This window comes from Monopterus albus, unplaced genomic scaffold (assembly GCF_001952655.1).
Source record: "Monopterus albus unplaced genomic scaffold, M_albus_1.0 scaffold28.1, whole genome shotgun sequence".
NCBI classification, from domain to species: Eukaryota; Metazoa; Chordata; class Actinopteri; order Synbranchiformes; family Synbranchidae; genus Monopterus; species Monopterus albus.
The window spans coordinates 3,541,353-3,561,671 of NW_018127908.1; the positions used below are offsets into that span (position 1 = coordinate 3,541,353).

Consider the following 20,319-nt stretch of genomic DNA (forward strand, 5'->3'; position numbering starts at 1 on the left):
TAATAAAGCACCAGCAGTAGGCCTCATCTCTTGCCACTCAATAACTAAACTCATACTGAGATGCTGAGCAGCATCTGAGTGCCTTTGTGTGTTTGTAAATTGGTCCAGTGTGGAGATTTTCATTCACTATCATAATTATTACTATTGTACTGTTGCAGGATGGGGCTAGAGACACATAAAGGAACATATTTTCAAAGCCAAGAGCAGGCCAGTGGGAGTCCATTTTCAGTGAAAAACAGCTAAAGGGCAGCCCTCAGCAACCCCTTTCTACTCAGCCTGCGCGTCTTGCTGGGTCTACCGAATAGCACTATAGGTCAGCTGGATCTTTGGCAGAGCCCCTCAGGAAAAGATTAATTAAAAAAAAAAAAATTACATCTAGCTTTATGGAATGTGGTGCATTCATCACACCTAAACACACTGACACAAAGATGACAAAAGTCTGAGGGCTAACTTTTAGGCTAAATGTCACAGTAACAGTTAGTCTGCAATGATTAGTCAATCAGTTGGTGCAATAACTACTTAATAAATTAAAGAGTTTACAAAAAAATTCATATTGATAATTATTTTATTGCTTAGGATAAATATAAATGAAAATAGTACACCATTGGCTAGGCCCAGCATTTGTTTTATTATTGTAAACAAGCAATATATAATAGCCGTTTTTCATTATTAACTGACACTTGATCCACAATTCACATGTATATGTAGAATATATACACTACATATACATACAAAAAAGATTTTCTGGGCTTCTGGCACCAAGGACCTGGATAAATGTGCCAGGTGAGCAACTTTAATTGCACAAAATGGGCACCATGTTTCAGTCCAGTATCTAACTTTATGTACCTATAGTGCACACAAGCTTTTTTCTAATCTCACATAGCCAAATTTCTGCTTTGTCCAGCTGTTATATTAGAAAATTCCCAAAAACAGCATCTGACAGATGACACCTGAGATGCACTGACAAAAACAAAACCTCAAAAGTAAAATTAACAAAGTAGCCTACTATACTGTGACCACTATTGTTTTTAATCACACAAAAGCTTTAAATTATGTGGAAGCATTCACCAAAAACTGGAAATCTCCAATTTATCAAGTGTCTCTTTGCTGTTCTTTTGACTCTGTACCTAATGTGAGATCAAAGATGACATCATGTTCCCTTTAGCTTTTTGCATTGTTTTTTGTTTAAGAAGTATAACTTGTAATAACATCAGCTGTAATGCCTGGAGACTGAAGAAAAACAAAACAAACAAAAAAAAAAAAACAACCCTATCTCTTTCAAAGTTAAAACAGTCTCCTCAATTCCCAAACTCTTACAGAGTGTTGATAAGAGGAAGAGGTGAAGCAACACAGTGATAAGCATGTCCCTGACCCACCTTTTTTAAAATATGTCGCTAGAATAAAGTTTAAAATGAGCAGATTTTTTCAAAAAACAAAATTTCTCAATTTCATGTTCAACACTTGATATATGTTGTTTTTGTACGATTTTCAATTAAATGTGGGTTTCATTTAGTAACAAGGTCTTTCTAGGAGAAGTTAACATTTAAGAAATTATTAGTTTCATGATGCATGTTTGTTTCTAATAAAGAAATACAGTACCAGATTTTTGAAGGAGCTTGGGGACTTTTTAATCAGCAAAATAAACAAAGGGTTTATAAAGTGAAACAATGAGCGCTGTCCTTGGTGCTGAAGAGAAGAATCCTGAACAGCACCTTTTGACCCAGGAATCAAGCACTGACCTCAGCATCTAACCCTGTCCATCTTCCACCAATAAATGGTCTGCAGAGACATGCTTCAGCCTCACATTTGTAGTTTTCACTACACATTTATTTCAGTTACAATTTTTATGAATTAAGGTTCAACACAAAATGTGCTGAATATCTGATGCCTCATTAACATAATTCTACATGCTGTCACCCTGTACACTTGAATTCAATTAGTATAGCACCAAATAAGAGTCACAGGACATTTTACAAAGTAAGGTCTAAAACGTATTATCACTAGAGAAACCCCCAACCAATCCCCTTGAGCAAGCACTTGACGACGGCGGAGAGGAAAAACCCTCCGAGGAAGAACCCCGACTCTCGGTGGGCAGCCGTACTGCCTCGACCAGTTGGGGAAGCGGATAGTTTTCACAGTCATCACCATCATGCAAAATAAGGCAAATACAGCAAACTGAGTGTCCCAGAGCTTATTTAGTTATCCGAGTTGTCCGTCTCTGCCAGGTTTGCAAGAACCCTAACACACTGCCAGTTGGTATCGCAGCTAACGCGCAATAGATCTCTAACAAACCCATTTACATATGAAACTGCCAAACGTATCTCCACATCAGCAATGCTACTTTGCGGGGGTGGGATACATTCCCCTGCTGGGAGGCCTCCCGTGTCTGGAAAATCTAATAAGCATATGAAACGCAAAACCTTCCCTCACCAGGCCTACTTGAAGCACAAGTCCACCCCCCTTGAAACTTGGCAGAGCGAGACCACTCAAAAATTTAACCCTAAAGTAAAATAAAGTTATTAAAATCTGGGCAGTGATGACTTTGAAAACAGCACGGCACTGAGATAGGCTTACAACATATCACAGCATAACTTCATGTGTTTATGAATAGCTCATTAATCTAACCATTACGCCTGCCCAGGTGCTTCCACTATTTAATGATGGAAAAATGACCTAGCCCTTGTGCAACTTTGTGGTAAAGTTCAAAAAAGACTGACAACTTAAAAAAACAAAACATAAAAAAACCAAAAGGAAATCCATCAACTCTAGAGGAAAGGTTACAGTTCAGTTGCTGCAGTCATCTCATCCAAGACAGAGGTGGACTCAGGTACAGCTGACTGACCTTCCGTTCACTGAGATAGTCCCTTAACATCTCAAGTCAGTCTCAACTCTCAGGACCAAACGGGTTGGTGTGGATGTCTGCAGCAACCTCCTCAAGGTTCTGTTTGCGTCACCATGTTTTCTCCAACTTTAGTTTCCTGCGCACCAAACGCGCAAAACCAGGCGCCTCCAAAGCCCAAAAGATGAAAATAAAGATCGGAAATAGAAGATGGACACAGAGGCAGGCAGGTGCTGCCGCAACAAGGAAAAATAATAAAAGTGGCACTTACAATTTTGTTGATTTCTTGAAAATCAAAGTGTTATTGCAATAATACACATTCAAGTAGGTTAGCCAGAAATAGTCATGACACCAGGGTCATGTTTCAGAAAGCGAGAGCAAGAAAGGGCGAGAGAGAGAGCAAGACCGAGTGATCCACTCTTACCTTTTGTAGACTGATGTGCTACGTTGACCGAGGATATCAGGACAAAAATATAATCATTGTGGCATGGCAGCCACCTAGAGGGGAGAGCCAACCAGGTTAGAGAAGAAAGAAAAAGCCAGGTACCTTTTGTAGATCTTTGTTGTGATGACCCAATGCTTGATGTAATAAACCGACAGACAGGTGGCTATCTTAGACTAATGGACAGATGTGCAGCGGTGAAATATCTTCAAGAAAATGTAAATAAATCGTTGTGGTGTGGCAGCCACCTAGAGAAGAGAGCCAACCAGGTTAGAGAAGAAAGAAAAAGCCAGGTACCTTTTGTAGATCTTTGTTGTGATGACCCAATGCTTGATGTAATAAACCGACAGACAGGTGGCTATCTTAGACTAATGGACAGATGTGCAGCGGTGAAATATCTTCAAGAAAATGTAAATAAATCGTTGTGGTGTGGCAGCCACCTAGAGAAGAGAGCCAACCAGGTTAGAGAAGAAAAACCACCTACCTTTTGTAGATCAATGTCATCAAAATTCAAATGAGATGAACAGACAGCACAGGAGCAAGCAATAGGGATAGACCGGCACTGCAGATAAAACTTCCAGGATAAAGCTCTTAAGAGTTTTATGTGCCTGGCAGCCTAGATCTATACCTATTACACAAATCTATTCACAGATAGCCGCTTTCGATCGGATGGCACATAAAAATCTAAATAGTCATGGCAGAGCAGCAATGAGCGCTGTCCTTGGTGTTGAAGAGAAGAATCCTGAACAGCACCTTTTGACCCAGGAATCAAGCACTGACCTCAGCATCTAACCCTGTCCATCTTCCACCAATAAATGGTCTGCAGAGACATGCTTCAGCCTCACATTTGTAGTTTTCACTACACATTTATTTCAGTTACAATTTTTATGAATTAAGGTTCAACACACAAAATGTGCTGAATATCTGATGCCTCATTAACATAATTCTACATGCTGTCACCCTGTACACTTGAATTCAATTAGTATAGCACCAAATAAGAGTCACAGGACATTTTACAAAGTAGGGTCTAAAACGTATTATCACTAGAGAAACCCCCAACCAATCCCCTTGAGCAAGCACTTGACGACGGCGGAGAGGAAAAACCCTCCGAGGAAGAACCCCGACTCTCGGTGGGCAGCCGTACTGCCTCGACCAGTTGGGGAAGCGGATAGTTTTCACAGTCATCACCATCATGCAAAATAAGGCAAATACAGCAAACTGAGTGTCCCAGAGCTTATTTAGTTATCCGAGTTGTCCGTCTCTGCCAGGTTTGCAAGAACCCTAACACACTGCCAGTTGGTATCGCAGCTAACGCGCAATAGATCTCTAACAAACCCATTTACATATGAAACTGCCAAACGTATCTCCACATCAGCAATGCTACTTTGCGGGGGTGGGATACATTCCCCTGCTGGGAGGCCTCCCGTGTCTGGAAAATCTAATAAGCATATGAAACGCAAAACCTTCCCTCACCAGGCCTACTTGAAGCACAAGTCCACCCCCCTTGAAACTTGGCAGAGCGAGACCACTCAAAAATTTAACCCTAAAGTAAAATAAAGTTATTAAAATCTGGGCAGTGATGACTTTGAAAACAGCACGGCACTGAGATAGGCTTACAACATATCACAGCATAACTTCATGTGTTTATGAATAGCTCATTAATCTAACCATTACGCCTGCCCAGGTGCTTCCACTATTTAATGATGGAAAAATGACCTAGCCCTTGTGCAACTTTGTGGTAAAGTTCAAAAAAGACTGACAACTTAAAAAAACAAAACATAAAAAAACCAAAAGGAAATCCATCAACTCTAGAGGAAAGGTTACAGTTCAGTTGCTGCAGTCATCTCATCCAAGACAGAGGTGGACTCAGGTACAGCTGACTGACCTTCCGTTCACTGAGATAGTCCCTTAACATCTCAAGTCAGTCTCAACTCTCAGGACCAAACGGGTTGGTGTGGATGTCTGCAGCAACCTCCTCAAGGTTCTGTTTGCGTCACCATGTTTTCTCCAACTTTAGTTTCCTGCGCACCAAACGCGCAAAACCAGGCGCCTCCAAAGCCCAAAAGATGAAAATAAAGATCGGAAATAGAAGATGGACACAGAGGCAGGCAGGTGCTGCCGCAACAAGGAAAAATAATAAAAGTGGCACTTACAATTTTGTTGATTTCTTGAAAATCAAAGTGTTATTGCAATAATACACATTCAAGTAGGTTAGCCAGAAATAGTCATGACACCAGGGTCATGTTTCAGAAAGCGAGAGCAAGAAAGGGCGAGAGAGAGAGCAAGACCGAGTGATCCACTCTTACCTTTTGTAGACTGATGTGCTACGTTGACCGAGGATATCAGGACAAAAATATAATCACTGTGGCATGGCAGCCACCTAGAGGGGAGAGCCAACCAGGTTAGAGAAGAAAGAAAAAGCCAGGTACCTTTTGTAGATCTTTGTTGTGATGACCCAATGCTTGATGTAATAAACCGACAGACAGGTGGCTATCTTAGACTAATGGACAGATGTGCAGCGGTGAAATATCTTCAAGAAAATGTAAATAAATCGTTGTGGTGTGGCAGCCACCTAGAGAAGAGAGCCAACCAGGTTAGAGAAGAAAAACCACCTACCTTTTGTAGATCAATGTCATCAAAATTCAAATGAGATGAACAGACAGCACAGGAGCAAGCAATAGGGATAGACCGGCACTGCAGATAAAACTTCCAGGATAAAGCTCTTAAGAGTTTTATGTGCCTGGCAGCCTAGATCTATACCTATTACACAAATCTATTCACAGATAGCCGCTTTCGATCGGATGGCACATAAAAATCTAAATAGTCATGGCAGAGCAGCCATGTTGGAAAGAGAGCTGGGCATGGAGAGCTGGCAAAAACACCTGAAATAAACACTGGGGCTCAGATGTCACAGTAAACTCAGGACTTGAGTACAGAGTGGTACAGTACAATAATTCAACAAGACTTGATTTGATTTATTCTTTCACCCCTTAAGTGAGTAAACTAGTGCAGGCGCAGGGCTGGGAGGAGGGGGTCTGACAAGGTAACCCACAATAAAGTAAAAATAATTTACTTACATTTCATAGATTTAACTGAAAAGAGAAAAATTAATTTGTTTGACTCAAATGATTCCAAATCTATAGGCCACATGTCATGGAGCAGGGAACAAATTCATTGTAACAAAGAAAGATACACTTCCTCCTTCAGTGCAGTGTGAAAAAAAGAAAGACATTTATTTTGAAATTTTTTACTCTGTATTGTCAGGATTCAAAGAATTAGACCTCAATTAAAAATTCCCCGAGGAGGGAGGATGGGCCTTTGTTTCCCTATGTATTAATATTCCACAACATAGAGGACGGTGAATGACAGACACACAAGCATACTTTTAAAATTATATATCTTAAACTTTAAAAATAATGAAGTACATATAAACAAATTCTAATTTAATTATAATTTTAGCAACATTGTTAAAACTTTCATGCCAATGAAACCCCTTTGAATTAAAATGGATTAATTAGACTTAAATAATCAAATTTAAAAATTGCATTAAAGAATTATTAAGATTGAGCGTTAAAGAAGTGAGAGAATTAGTTTATTTTGTCACTGAACTGACCAGTAGGCCCACCTCACCCAGACACTGTGGGCTCCTGCTTTCTACTCAGCCAGTTCACTTAGAGCCCACAATGTTCAGACCAAAAGCATTTTCTTCTAACATTAAAATGTTAGAAGAACACCTGATATTAGGCCTGTGAACAAACAGGTGCTTGTGTGTCCCTCTGACCATCTACTTGCTGAAACACATGAAGTTTCAGATAAATATGACAGGACAGTGTTTACTACACTGCATTGACAAATGAGCTACTCATGGTGCAGTAAAGTAAAACACATTTTCCTTAACAACCTGTCTGTTTTGTTAGGAAGCTAATGAGCTAAACATGAAGCAGCACAGCTGACATTAGTCTACAACGCAGTGTGGCTACATTAGCTAACTTCCAGCCTTTTAGGTCCCATTTCCACGGTCCTTGTGAATCCAGACAGGTTCGACCAGTGTCTTGTTGTTTTTATGACATTTATTAAATAAATAAACTTGAAACTTTAAATGAATAAACTCCGAAGCACATAAACCACAATATTCACTTCCACAGTGCAGCAGAGCTGCCACAAACAGGCTGCCTGTGTGTATTTCGGGGTCTGTCACACAGCTGTAGCAGGACAAAAGCTATCAATTATGAGTTAAATAACCATTAATACAGACTGTTTTTCCTAAAGAAAAGCTCTGGGCCTTACCAAACACTCCAAGCTCCATTTTCATGCACACACAATACACCGCTAAGTTGAAAGCAATTTCTAAACAACTTCCCTGAGCTTGTTTTTACCTCTGAATAGGTTTGCTAACTTCCTGGCGCCAAACCAAGGTATTTGAATCAAAATCCGCCACTCAGACCAAGATTACAACAACTGACATGTAGACTTACTGAATGCATGGCAGACTCAACAAACAACTGTACTGTTGCTCTCACAGTTCACAAAAGGCTTGTGGGTGCGCCCACTTAGCACGACTCTTATTGATGAATGGATGATTGGTCTGTGGGACAAACCACTCATTGACCCACTTCCTATCCCTCCACCAATAATCAGGCTGTGTTTGTTTTGCCCTGCCTATGCTGGTTGTTATGTAACGCAAGGGCAGGGAACCCTTTTAGTTAAAGGTACAGGCCACCTGATGCTAATCTTCATCAGCTAATCATAGTATTTCCAGAAAATAGGCAATTCTTTCATATTAAGCAACAGGATGTTTCTGCTTTTGAATACAAAGTGAACAACCTATACCACTGAGTGAATACTGCCCGAAAGAGCCCAGACACCGTGAAACAATCTTAATATCAAGTGTGATTTTATGGGTTTTATTTAATCCAGTCATGAACCTACACAGTCTGCATCAAGGAATGAATTTTCAAGCTCAGCATGATTCAGATGTCCTCTCTGCTGAGTTTCAGAATTTAAGCTCCCAACTTCAGCTTTTCTTTTCATCCTACAAATTTATTCAACATTTTCTTTTCATCTTTTATAATTAAACATTTTTTCATCTTCCAGGATAAAGCTCTTAAGAGTTTTATGTGCCTGGCAGCCTAGATCTATACCTATTACACAAATCTATTCACAGATAGCCGCTTTCAATCGGATGGCACATAAAAATCTAAATAGTCATGGCAGAGCAGCCATGTTGGAAAGAGAGCTGGGCATGGAGAGCTGGCAAAAACACCTGAAATAAACACTGGGGCTCAGATGTCACAGTAAACTCAGGACTTGAGTACAGAGTGGTACAGTACAATAATTCAACAAGACTTGATTTGATTTATTCTTTCACCCCTTAAGTGAGTAAACTAGTGCAGGCGCAGGGCTGGGAGGAGGGGGTCTGACAAGGTAACCCACAATAAAGTAAAAATAATTTACTTACATTTCATAGATTTAACTGAAAAGAGAAAAATTAATTTGTTTGACTCAAATGATTCCAAATCTATAGGCCACATGTCATGGAGCAGGGAACAAATTCATTGTAACAAAGAAAGATACACTTCCTCCTTCAGTGCAGTGTGAAAAAAAGAAAGACATTTATTTTGAAATTTTTTACTCTGTATTGTCAGGATTCAAAGAATTAGACCTCAATTAAAAATTCCCCGAGGAGGGAGGATGGGCCTTTGTTTCCCTATGTATTAATATTCCACAACATAGAGGACGGTGAATGACAGACACACAAGCATACTTTTAAAATTATATATCTTAAACTTTAAAAATAATGAAGTACATATAAACAAATTCTAATTTAATTATAATTTTAGCAACATTGTTAAAACTTTCATGCCAATGAAACCCCTTTGAATTAAAATGGATTAATTAGACTTAAATAATCAAATTTAAAAATTGCATTAAAGAATTATTAAGATTGAGCGTTAAAGAAGTGAGAGAATTAGTTTATTTTGTCACTGAACTGACCAGTAGGCCCACCTCACCCAGACACTGTGGGCTCCTGCTTTCTACTCAGCCAGTTCACTTAGAGCCCACAATGTTCAGACCAAAAGCATTTTCTTCTAACATTAAAATGTTAGAAGAACACCTGATATTAGGCCTGTGAACAAACAGGTGCTTGTGTGTCCCTCTGACCATCTACTTGCTGAAACACATGAAGTTTCAGATAAATATGACAGGACAGTGTTTACTACACTGCATTGACAAATGAGCTACTCATGGTGCAGTAAAGTAAAACACATTTTCCTTAACAACCTGTCTGTTTTGTTAGGAAGCTAATGAGCTAAACATGAAGCAGCACAGCTGACATTAGTCTACAACGCAGTGTGGCTACATTAGCTAACTTCCAGCCTTTTAGGTCCCATTTCCACGGTCCTTGTGAATCCAGACAGGTTCGACCAGTGTCTTGTTGTTTTTATGACATTTATTAAATAAATAAACTTGAAACTTTAAATGAATAAACTCCGAAGCACATAAACCACAATATTCACTTCCACAGTGCAGCAGAGCTGCCACAAACAGGCTGCCTGTGTGTATTTCGGGGTCTGTCACACAGCTGTAGCAGGACAAAAGCTATCAATTATGAGTTAAATAACCATTAATACAGACTGTTTTTCCTAAAGAAAAGCTCTGGGCCTTACCAAACACTCCAAGCTCCATTTTCATGCACACACAATACACCGCTAAGTTGAAAGCAATTTCTAAACAACTTCCCTGAGCTTGTTTTTACCTCTGAATAGGTTTGCTAACTTCCTGGCGCCAAACCAAGGTATTTGAATCAAAATCCGCCACTCAGACCAAGATTACAACAACTGACATGGAGACTTACTGAATGCATGGCAGACTCAACAAACAACTGTACTGTTGCTCTCACAGTTCACAAAAGGCTTGTGGGTGCGCCCACTTAGCACGACTCTTATTGATGAATGGATGATTGGTCTGTGGGACAAACCACTCATTGACCCACTTCCTATCCCTCCACCAATAATCAGGCTGTGTTTGTTTTGCCCTGCCTATGCTGGTTGTTATGTAACGCAAGGGCAGGGAACCCTTTTAGTTAAAGGTACAGGCCACCTGATGCTAATCTTCATCAGCTAATCATAGTATTTCCAGAAAATAGGCAATTCTTTCATATTAAGCAACAGGATGTTTCTGCTTTTGAATACAAAGTGAACAACCTATACCACTGAGTGAATACTGCCCGAAAGAGCCCAGACACCGTGAAACAATCTTAATATCAAGTGTGATTTTATGGGTTTTATTTAATCCAGTCATGAACCTACACAGTCTGCATCAAGGAATGAATTTTCAAGCTCAGCATGATTCAGATGTCCTCTCTGCTGAGTTTCAGAATTTAAGCTCCCAACTTCAGCTTTTCTTTTCATCCTACAAATTTATTCAACATTTTCTTTTCATCTTTTATAATTAAACATTTTTTCATCTTCCATATTTGTTCAGCATTTTCTTTTCATCAGCATTGCATCTTAGCCTCAGCTGTTTCAGCAATGGATTTCAGCCATTTCAGCATTTTCATGGAGGTTCTTCAGCAATCAGTATCTACATGCATTCACTTCAGGAAATGCATTTCTCTAATTTGTTGTAGTTCTTTTATAAATGTCACTGATTAGGGCTGACTGTAATGTTGGAAACATCATACTGATAAAGTTATCCTTCAATATCAATATATATCTCAATTTGGCAATTATATGGTAAATCAAATATAGATTAATCAAAGTGATGTTAAAAATGATAATCACTTTTCATGTATCTTATCTGTTATGTACCAAATGGGATCACACTCTTCTTGCTCAGAATCATTCATTGGAACAGCAGAAACTTGCAAAATAGTAATAAGATCATATAATCACAATATTGTTCAGCTAAGAGTCAATTTACTAAAATGCACATCTTGAAAAACAAATACTGTAGATAGAAAGAAGTAAGATAGTAAAGGCCTAACAACAACTATGACCTGCTTTTTATGCACACAAAACAACTACAGCGAGATCTAAAATGACAACAGAGACACAAAATGACTACATAAAGAAATCAACACCAGACACAAAATGACCAAAAGGATACATGAAGTGCCCACAGTGAAACGCAAAATAACTACAAGCACACAAAAAGACTAAAAGGGACACAAAGCCACCAGAAAAAAAAACGGAGGCACAATGGATGACTGAAAATGATTTTCATTCCAGGGGTCCTTTTATCTTTTTATGCCCTGGACTCTATTTTCTCATAATTCGTCTGGTCGGGTGGCCGTGGCGCTCTGTATCCACCTCCCTATGGTCAAAACACACAGGAAGTGCACAGGAAGTTGTAACTGTTCATCGCATCAATCAGCTGTGAGGTTATTTGGATGTCCTACCCAAACAATACAGGCAGCGGGGACAGATTGCTGGAAATATAAAGCGGCATATTTTCCTTTTATGATCTATAACGGTACATTTAATTGATCAATTCATTTGTAGCGTTTCCAAAATGAGTGAAACTGTGAACCTCGCTGAGACGTTGTGATAGCACAAGTAACGTGAACCAGACATTGTTAGCTGCTGTTAGCACGATGTTAGATGCTAGCTGGGTAAGCTAATGTAGCCTATGTGATAACCCGGCACTAGTGGGGGAAAAGGTGGTTTTAGAGAAGGTTTTTTGGGGAGAGTAACATAGTATCAATCTTTATGTTTAAAAGTTGTAACTCAACAAGGCAGCCAACCATCCGTATCCGATGTGTTTACATCCATTAACTACTTAGCACCGTTGCGTGGTTGAAATTCAAGGTAGCAAGAGAAAGTTGACTTAGCTTAGCTACGACATAAAGGATAACATCCACCAAACTGGACAAAACATTGGATCTTTCGGGCTTTAAATCGGGCTCGGCGGGTTCGCTGACCCCCCAGAAGAAGATGAAGAAGAGGAAGGAGCTGAATGCCTTGATCGGACTCGGGGACAGCAAGAGAAAGAAGACCAAAAAGGGGTCCGGTCACCGACTTCTCCGAACCGAGCCGCCGGACTCGGAGTCTGACTCGAGCTCGGAGGACGACGAGTTCACCAACCTAAGCAGCTCAGCTAACTTTGGGAAGTAAGTGTCAGGTTTAATCGTAACCTTTTTCTTGGGGTGTAAGATACATTATGGATGTGTTTTGTCGCTTTTAAACGTCAGTAATATGTTGTTTACGAATCTTTAAAGATCGAAAGAGCTGCATCGACTGTGCTGTTATTTTGACAAGCGATTCAGCTTTTTTCCCCAAGTCTAGTTTTCAAGAAAAAATGGCAAATATTTGGTGGTTTTACCTTTACAATTATACGGATATACCATCTGTTTTTGTCTTACTTGATAGCTATAGTGTGAGGCTTCCGGTTGAATAAAACACGCCATTCAAATAAATAGATTACACTGACTGTAGGCATTTTTGTTATTTCTTCATGTCACTAAACAGATTGTTTCATCAAGAAAACAATCAATAATGATCGACTGCAGCCCTAATAGAAACTAAATAAGATGTTTGAAACAGTTAGTACTCTTTTTAAGAAGTACCACTTTACATAAACTATGTAAGTTTAGTTTGTAATAAAATGTCTGCTTTAAAATAATGTTGCATTTGTTTTTGTTGGTTAGTTTATTAATAGTGATAACAGGTTCTGCCGTTGGATGTCTATTAATACCATGTTTCTTCCCTCTACAGAAGAAGCTATACGCAGTGCTGCAGCGTGTGCTACCCCTTGTTTCTGTTCATCATACTAGCTGCCTGTGTCATGGCCTGTGCTGGACTCATATGGATGCAGATTGCTCTGAAAGAAGATTTAGACTCTCTGAAAGAAAAACTGCAGAGCAGTAAGACTCACTGTCACACATCAACATTTACCTTGTGATGATCATTAAAAAAAAACTCACTGTCCTTTGCACTCTTAAGCCTCTTACATACCAGTCACACGATCATGAATTTTTTTGTTTTGTTTTTCTAACAGTGGAAGCAAGCCAGAAGGTGTCATCGAGTGAAATACCAAAACTAAGTGAAGACCTGAAAAACAAGGAAAGAAAGCTTGATGACATTGCAAGTGGGGACAAGGGGTTAAGCAAACTCTGGTCTAACCTAACAGAAATTAACAGAAAGGTCAGTTGTCATTATTGCTTGGGGGTTTTGAAGCCACCTAAACATTCACACTGTCACACACTAACCAGAGGTACACTAACCAGAGGTCACAACAGATTGCGGGAAACCAAGACTTTTAATGTTGGTCATATCAATCATATAACATATAATGTTGGCCCCATTAGCCTGGGTCATCCTGCTTTAATCATGCCAAGCTGGGTGGGCACGGCTTGACCTCACTTTCCATCTGTTCCTAGTAGCAGGGAGTAACTGTGCTGACTTGGTCTCAGGCAACCCTGCTTCTGCCCAGGGCCAAATAGGCCGAGCTGCCCCTTCAACAGTGGTGGCTTATCGAGACACATATTGAGCTGAAATGTTGCACAGAGAGAAAGTGTTTACACATTCAGTATCACCTTTTTATACATAATTTTATGACACCAAGATATGAAAATGGAGTTTCTCGTTTGGTCTTCTGATTGGGGGTTAAAATAATGCCTAGCCCCAAGGCCTTCATGTTGCAAGCTAGTAACACCATGCCAACATCATGAGTAATGTGTCGCATGATGCACCTCCACGTGATCAAGGTGAAAACATAATTCTGCGCAATTTTTTTCGTTTTGTGTGGTTTGTGAAAACTTAAGAATCAAAGTGACAACAAAGGTTTGAACAGGATTGACCTCCAACCAATCAGAGATTTTCAGTTATTTCTGTTTGATCAATGTTTTTTGCATTCTCATTTCTTGTAATTTCTTAACAAATATCTGAAGAGCTGGGCAGAGCGTGGTGGAACGTAGGGGATTGCAGTAGAGCATAGCGGAGCAGGGAGTGCTGGGCGGAGCAGAGTGAATTGATTTGGAGTTTCATGCTAGCGCTAGTTACAAACTACAGCTTTAGATAAAACAGTTGGATAAATTGAAATTTTCTGTTAGAGGTGTAACTGAATGGTTTTAATCCTACAGATCAGTTTGCTGGATTCTGCTGTAAATCATTTAAAGGCCAACTTGAAGTCAGCTGCCGACTTAATCGGCCTTCCCACAATAGTCGAAGAACTTCAGAAGGTAAAGACAAATCAAAGCAGAATATAAAGAGAAATGTATTTGAGAATTAAGTAATATTTTACGTTTTGTACAAATTTTCAAGGTGACCTCACATGTAATTTTGTTTTCCAGAGTGTTGCTACAATTGGCAGCACACTAACAAGTGTCCAGCATGATGTGATGACTATGCAGGCTGCCTCTGAAAATAAGCAGAAAGATGATGACTTGCAGAAGACAATGGTAAATTCAAGCGGGGGATATTTCTACTATTTTTGACGCTGAATAACTGACAGTTGCTATAACACATTGAGACAAAATAGGACATTTGCAAACCTAAACATCAATTCCACAACACCTACCATGCATGTTCATGCCATTGTTTTGAGTCTCTACCTGTTGCCTACTGAATGTTTTTAACACTCAGTTTGTGCACATGCAATTGTATGAAGGAATTAACAGTGGTGACTGTTTTCGGTCACAGCGATGTTGAATGTTTTCTGCAGTGAGGTCGATGAGAACAGGCTTTCCTTCTGAATGATTTGTCATGTTGTTAAACGACTGAAAAATCAGTGCAGTGTTTTGGGCAGCTGACAAACATCACACATGTATCTGAAGCTGTGTTCCTTCATTAACAGTGTAGCACTGAAATATTTATTTCACATGAGCAACACCAATGGATTTTTCATGAGTTGAAGTCAAAGTTGGATATCACTCATGTGGTTTGACTGTTTGTTTTCATTTCTCCTGCTATACTCACTTTGCATATTGCTGAACTCTGCTTTTTTCCTCATTTATCATTAATATATGCATGTATAGAGAAGGGTGTGTACAGAAAATGTTCTAATGGTGCATTTTTGCTAAAGTGAATTAGCTGAAGAACTGTGTTAGGTTCTCCTCCTCAGTGCTCGCCTGGAGTGCTTCTTTTACATATTTGTCCCACCCAAAAGTGAGGCAAATCTTACTTATGAGATGGGCAGCACAGTGTCACAGTGGTTAGTGCTGTTGCTTCACAGGGAGAAGGTTCCGCGTTCGAGCAACAGGCTGACCCAGGCAGTTTGTATGTTCTCCCTGTGCCCACATAGGTTCTCTCCGGGTACTCTGGCTTCCTCCCACAGTCCAAAGACATGAAGGTTTAGTGGTAACATTAAATTGCCTGTGAGTGTGTGTGGTTGTCAGTCTGTGATAGACTGGCAACCTGTCTAGGGTGTATAAGCAGAATAGATAATGGATGGATGCTTACAAGATGATTCTATTGATAAAATGCCAGTTGATCTGCTTATGCTTATGCTTATGCTGCTTATGGATCCAAACCAGACACCGTGGTTAACTTTTCCACTTCCGATTTAAGAGTTCTTATATGGCTTACACTGACAGAGTTGTTGGGTTAAGAAGGTTCTGTCATTTTTGTGGATCCATAAGTTGGGTTTTCATTCATAATACATGAAACAAGTGCCACTCTATTTTGGGAACTTAGATGTTTATTTTGCTGACTAAAACTAGGTCAAATATCTGAGACAACTGCTGAATGTTTTCTTCACTATAATTTCATTACCAAAATAGGATGGGAAAAGAGGATCACCAAATTAATATACATGTATATTTATCTTTTCTACAGTGCCCTCAGCAATTATCACTAGATGTGTGACATGATTTTGAGGTATACTGCCAACTTAAACTTGTGAAAGTGGATAACATGTTACACTGTTTGCTGTCTCCCAGCCTAATTTGCCAGGACACATGATCCAGTGTTTGATTTCCTACAATTAGACATCTTAGAAATTTAATCTTAAAGGATTCTAATCTAACATTAAACTGTACATTATTTTGTCATTCTCACAGGACATTACAGACCTGAGAAAAGCAGTGAGTGAAGCTAACAAGACAGAGGAGCAGCACCATTTATGGACTGATGAGCAGATCAACATCCTTCTCTCTACAGTCGCAGATCTTCGTCAGAGAATGGCCTCATTAGAGAAGGTGTCGAAACACAGTGTGAGCAATTTGAACATTAATCTCAACTCTTAACATGCAGAAATTCTGCAGCATTGTTTTCAGCCCAGAAAGTAAAATTCTTTCTTCTACATTTAATCTGTTATCTGCTTTGCACTTAAAGGACAATGATGCAACAACTCCAACAATTAGCGGTGAAAGTCCAGTAACTGAGATGGTGAAAGATGCTATTACAACCAACGCAACACCAGATGTGCAGGGTACAGCGTGGTATACCACAATTTATTAGTGTTTTGTGTCGTCTGTTAGTGTAATTAAACCATTTTTTTCTCCTTTCTTTTGACAGAGCTATCCACACCAGTGGCCGAGCCGCAGACGAGCAGACGTCCACTCTTCTTAACTCCAAATCGCTCCAAGAGAAATGCTGAGACAAGATGTCCAAACAGGGTGTCCCTTCCTGGTGTCAGTTCAATGAAAGGTGCTCACCACAGTACTACAAAGTATCATTTTTCAGCATTCATGTTAGAAATGGTTTGGGGAAATGACAGCAAGGCTTCTTATTATTGCAGCATGAATTATGTTTGTTAGTAGGACTTTGTGTTGTCTGTGCTTAGCAAAGTTGAAGGGGAGAGTTGTTGTAGGTGGGGAATGATGCAACATTGTTGGGTCTGTGCTGTTTTACTTAATATTGTTCTTTTTTCTGTCTATTTAAGATTTTGAAAATGTATACATAAAAAATGTATAGCAGTGTGTTATTTAGTGAGACTTAAGAGATGCTGGAAGGTAGATTTTGTTACCTTAGGACAGAGCCGGGCTAGCCCTTTCTCCATTCTCAGTCTTTAAGCTAATCTAAGTTAACTAACTGCTAGCTGTGGCTTCAGCTTTACTAGACAGACATGAAAAGTGCTATCAGTGTTCTTGTTTAATTGATAGGAAAGAAAACTGGCAAGGAAATATTATTTCCAAATATGTCAAACAATTGCTTTAAAGTGTACAAATCATTTTGTGAATATTATGCAGATTTTCAGTTTTATGAAGTGCCCTGAGACCAGTGTTTGTCTTTCTGAATAAAAATGACCATTTTTCTTCACAGACTTGGAAGACCTCTTCCAGCAGGCAGGTGTTGGAAGTAGTTCACCTGGCTTGACTTACCGAGACCTGAGGAAAGTATTTGGAGCATCAGCTCCCACTGCTCGTACCTTGGAGTGCTTTGACATTGACCAAGACCAAAGGTACTCTGTGATCGAGCTGATGGCTGCTGTCGGTTTGTGAGCATATTATCACTGACAGTGGTGAACAGTATTCAGACCCAGCCGGGCCTGGGGGTTCGGAGTTTTGATCCCTTTTCTGTAATTGCTGCACTTTCATGAACTGAACATTTATCATAGATTGTGGAACAGTGCTGGCATGCCCCCTTCTTACTCCCCCTCCCCTCAATCTATTGTAACACAACCTCAGCCACAATAGCATTAGCTTAAATTTTAACTGTAATCCATATGAGTATATGTATGCAGACTATTCAGCTATTTTAGCAAATTCCTTGGTTTATAATAATGAAACAGAAAAATGAGTAAATCCAGTTCTCCATCCTGAGACTTGCTGTTTTCCTGCACCTGTGTTTTGTTCCTTTTAACCAATTAGTCTCAATTTGATGTAACATTTTTGTGTTTAGCTTCTCTGGAGGCTGTAAATGCCATTGTGTTTCAGCTGTCCTCACCCATCCACACAAATGCCCGGTACTGTTCAGCTCAACCTTGTTTATAGAACTTGAGATCGAATTTTATGAATGTTTACAAATGACTATTAGAATCTTTGCGAGACTTTGGTTTTGTTTTTAACTTTACTAATGTATCTGAGGCACACAATTGGGCATAAGAGTAAAGACTTTTTATACTCTTTTCTAAGCTAAAGCTAGAGTTTTGGATTTAATTTTTCTCGTGTTTTTCTGATTTATTTTCACTCAGTTGCAGTTGGGATTGTGTTTAATCCATCCGTACATTTATTTGTAGTTTTTTTTTTTTTGTTTTTTTTTTGGAGTTTCAGTTCTGCAAGTTTGAAGGGCTATGAACACTTTGAATCACTGAAGGAATTTTGAAGTGGTAACTCAAGAGGCACATGTAGCAATAAGATGTAGATATTGCTTGATTAAAAACAAAGGCACACCTAGCTCAGTGTGTAACAGGTAGTATAAGAAGCACTGACCATCATTTACTCATTTCATTTTATTCCATTTTTATGGGCCTAATAAAAGGGTATTTACAGAACAAATCTGTCATGTATAAGCATTGTGCTCTGTAAAAATTATATATATATATATTTTCAGCCAAATAACTTGTGAACAGGGTTGGGTTGGTGAAATTTGCTTTGTCTTAATCTCAACTTGTACATTTTTTAAAAATAATTCTGTTGTGCTTTGCATGTTGCTTATAATGTAACATGAATTAATTATTTATGAATTTCATATAGTTTACTTGTTTTTGCAGGACATTAGATAGCTGAACTCAAAATGTAACAGCTTTGGCCATCATGATGTAGATTGTGGGTCTGTGCTGCTACTGTACTTGAGAGATTTTATGAATGTGTTTTTGTGTGAGCACCAATGAATAAACATACATGTAAAGGTTTGATTTGTAGTCTTAAAGCCATTAAGAGAGAAACTGTATGTCTATGGTAATTAATGTTTAGTACAATGTTGCACATATTTAATCAACTTGAAACAAACATATACACAGTTTTCTGACATAGACTACTTGTACAGAAAGATCTCTTGGATGAAATATTCTTTCTAATAAATCTATGCCAGTGCCCCTTTGGCTCTCCAGTCCTGGGACAAAAGCCCCAGCAGCTCCTCTTCGTCCTCCTCTTCCTCCTCAATGCTGCCACCGGTTTCCATTTGTTCCTCCTTCCTAGCAAGAGACTTGCTTTTTACCACATCGCGTTTGTCTCTCAGCAGCTTAACCTTCTTGTAACACTCAATTTGTTCATCAATTTCGTCAATCTGACGTTCTAGGCGACCCTCTTCGTCTTCTTCGGCCACGATGGCCTCTGATTTTGTGTTCACCTGTCTTATCTCCTTTTGAAACTCTTCCCATTCCTTGTCCATTTGATCTTTGGGTGCGTCAACGTTGCGCACTTTGGCATCTCTTATTGGATCATCAAAGAAGCCCTCTGGAAGCGCCTCGGCTGTGTTTTCTTTCTTTTCTGTGCTTTTCTCCTGCAGGTCTGCTCTGAGAATGGATCCAGAGTGGGAGATGGCGGGTGTGGATGGGATGGAGCTGTCAAAGAAATCAGCAGGTAGGCCAGCAGCTTCAGCCTTCTGAGGAGGGGGACATGTGGCTTCTGCTTGGCCTGCCTCATCCTCATCATCCTCGTCATAGACTCCAGACAACAGATTCAAACCTGCAGATTTCTGAGCAGAAACAGGTTTCTTCTCACTGGGTTTCTCAAAGAAACCTGGTAGCCCTGACGTCGATTGACCTGCAACCGGAGCTACTTTTGCCTTTTTCCCGTTCGCTTCCTCAGTGTCCGGTGCTTTCCTCTTCTCTGGTAGACTTTGTGGTGTGTCTGGTTGACTCTTTGCCCCCTTCAGCTCAATAACTTTATCTTTGTGTTGTTTTCCAAGAACATGAGCTGGCCACAGTAGTTCGGATTTCACCTGCATATTGCACAGGACACAACTGAGGTGCCCGAGACTGTTGTATTTAGCAAAAGGAGACTCGACGCGCCTCTTGTCTGTCGTTTGCCTTTGTTTTTCTCGCATCAGGCGCCTGAGTTCTTCTTGATTTACAACTTTCTTCCCCTTCTTAGACGATGCCATTCTTGAAAACAACTCAGCTTATAAGATAGCTACCTACTTTACGACGAAGTGAAACTGCGTCTCATGAAGATGACATAAACTGTTTAAATCCACGTCCAAACTGGGGTTGT

The 20,319-nt window shown here is 39.6% G+C and overlaps 2 protein-coding genes across 3 annotated transcripts; one reads left to right on the plus strand and one right to left on the minus strand.

Moving 5' to 3' along the window:
* Positions 1–11,584: 11,584 nt before the first annotated feature.
* efcab14 (EF-hand calcium binding domain 14) lies at positions 11,585–18,318 on the plus strand. 2 transcript variants are annotated; one of them, XM_020595960.1, is made up of 9 exons: positions 11,585–12,393; positions 12,998–13,146; positions 13,281–13,426; positions 14,365–14,463; positions 14,575–14,682; positions 16,282–16,419; positions 16,556–16,652; positions 16,739–16,870; positions 17,486–18,318. In XM_020595960.1, the coding sequence occupies exons 1-9, from the start codon at positions 12,218–12,220 to the stop codon at positions 17,662–17,664; spliced, it is 1,224 nt and encodes a 407-aa protein (XP_020451616.1). In that variant the 5' UTR covers positions 11,585–12,217; the 3' UTR covers positions 17,665–18,318. The 2 variants fall into 2 exon arrangements, with proteins under 2 accessions (XP_020451616.1, XP_020451615.1); XM_020595959.1 differs by having other exon boundaries at positions 11,594–12,393; positions 16,282–16,434.
* Positions 18,319–18,415: 97 nt separating this feature from the next.
* znf830 (zinc finger protein 830) lies at positions 18,416–20,309 on the minus strand. The gene has a single exon (XM_020595962.1). The coding sequence runs from the start codon at positions 20,207–20,209 to the stop codon at positions 19,187–19,189; it is 1,023 nt and encodes a 340-aa protein (XP_020451618.1). The 5' UTR covers positions 20,210–20,309; the 3' UTR covers positions 18,416–19,186.
* Between the last annotated feature and the right edge of the window lie 10 nt (positions 20,310–20,319).

Bases quoted from the DNA above. Each gene is read 5' to 3' on its own strand.
- efcab14 (XM_020595959.1), top strand. From the start codon at position 12,218: ATGAAGAAGAGGAAGGAGCTGAATGCCTTGATCGGACTCGGGGACAGC. The intron at 13,147-13,280 runs GTAAGACTCACT...TTTTTCTAACAG, and splicing joins GAAAGAAAAACTGCAGAGCA to TGGAAGCAAGCCAGAAGGTG. The intron at 16,435-16,555 runs GTGAGCAATTTG...TTGCACTTAAAG, and splicing joins AGAAGGTGTCGAAACACAGT to GACAATGATGCAACAACTCC.
- znf830 (XM_020595962.1), bottom strand. From the start codon at position 20,209: ATGGCATCGTCTAAGAAGGGGAAGAAAGTTGTAAATCAAGAAGAACTC.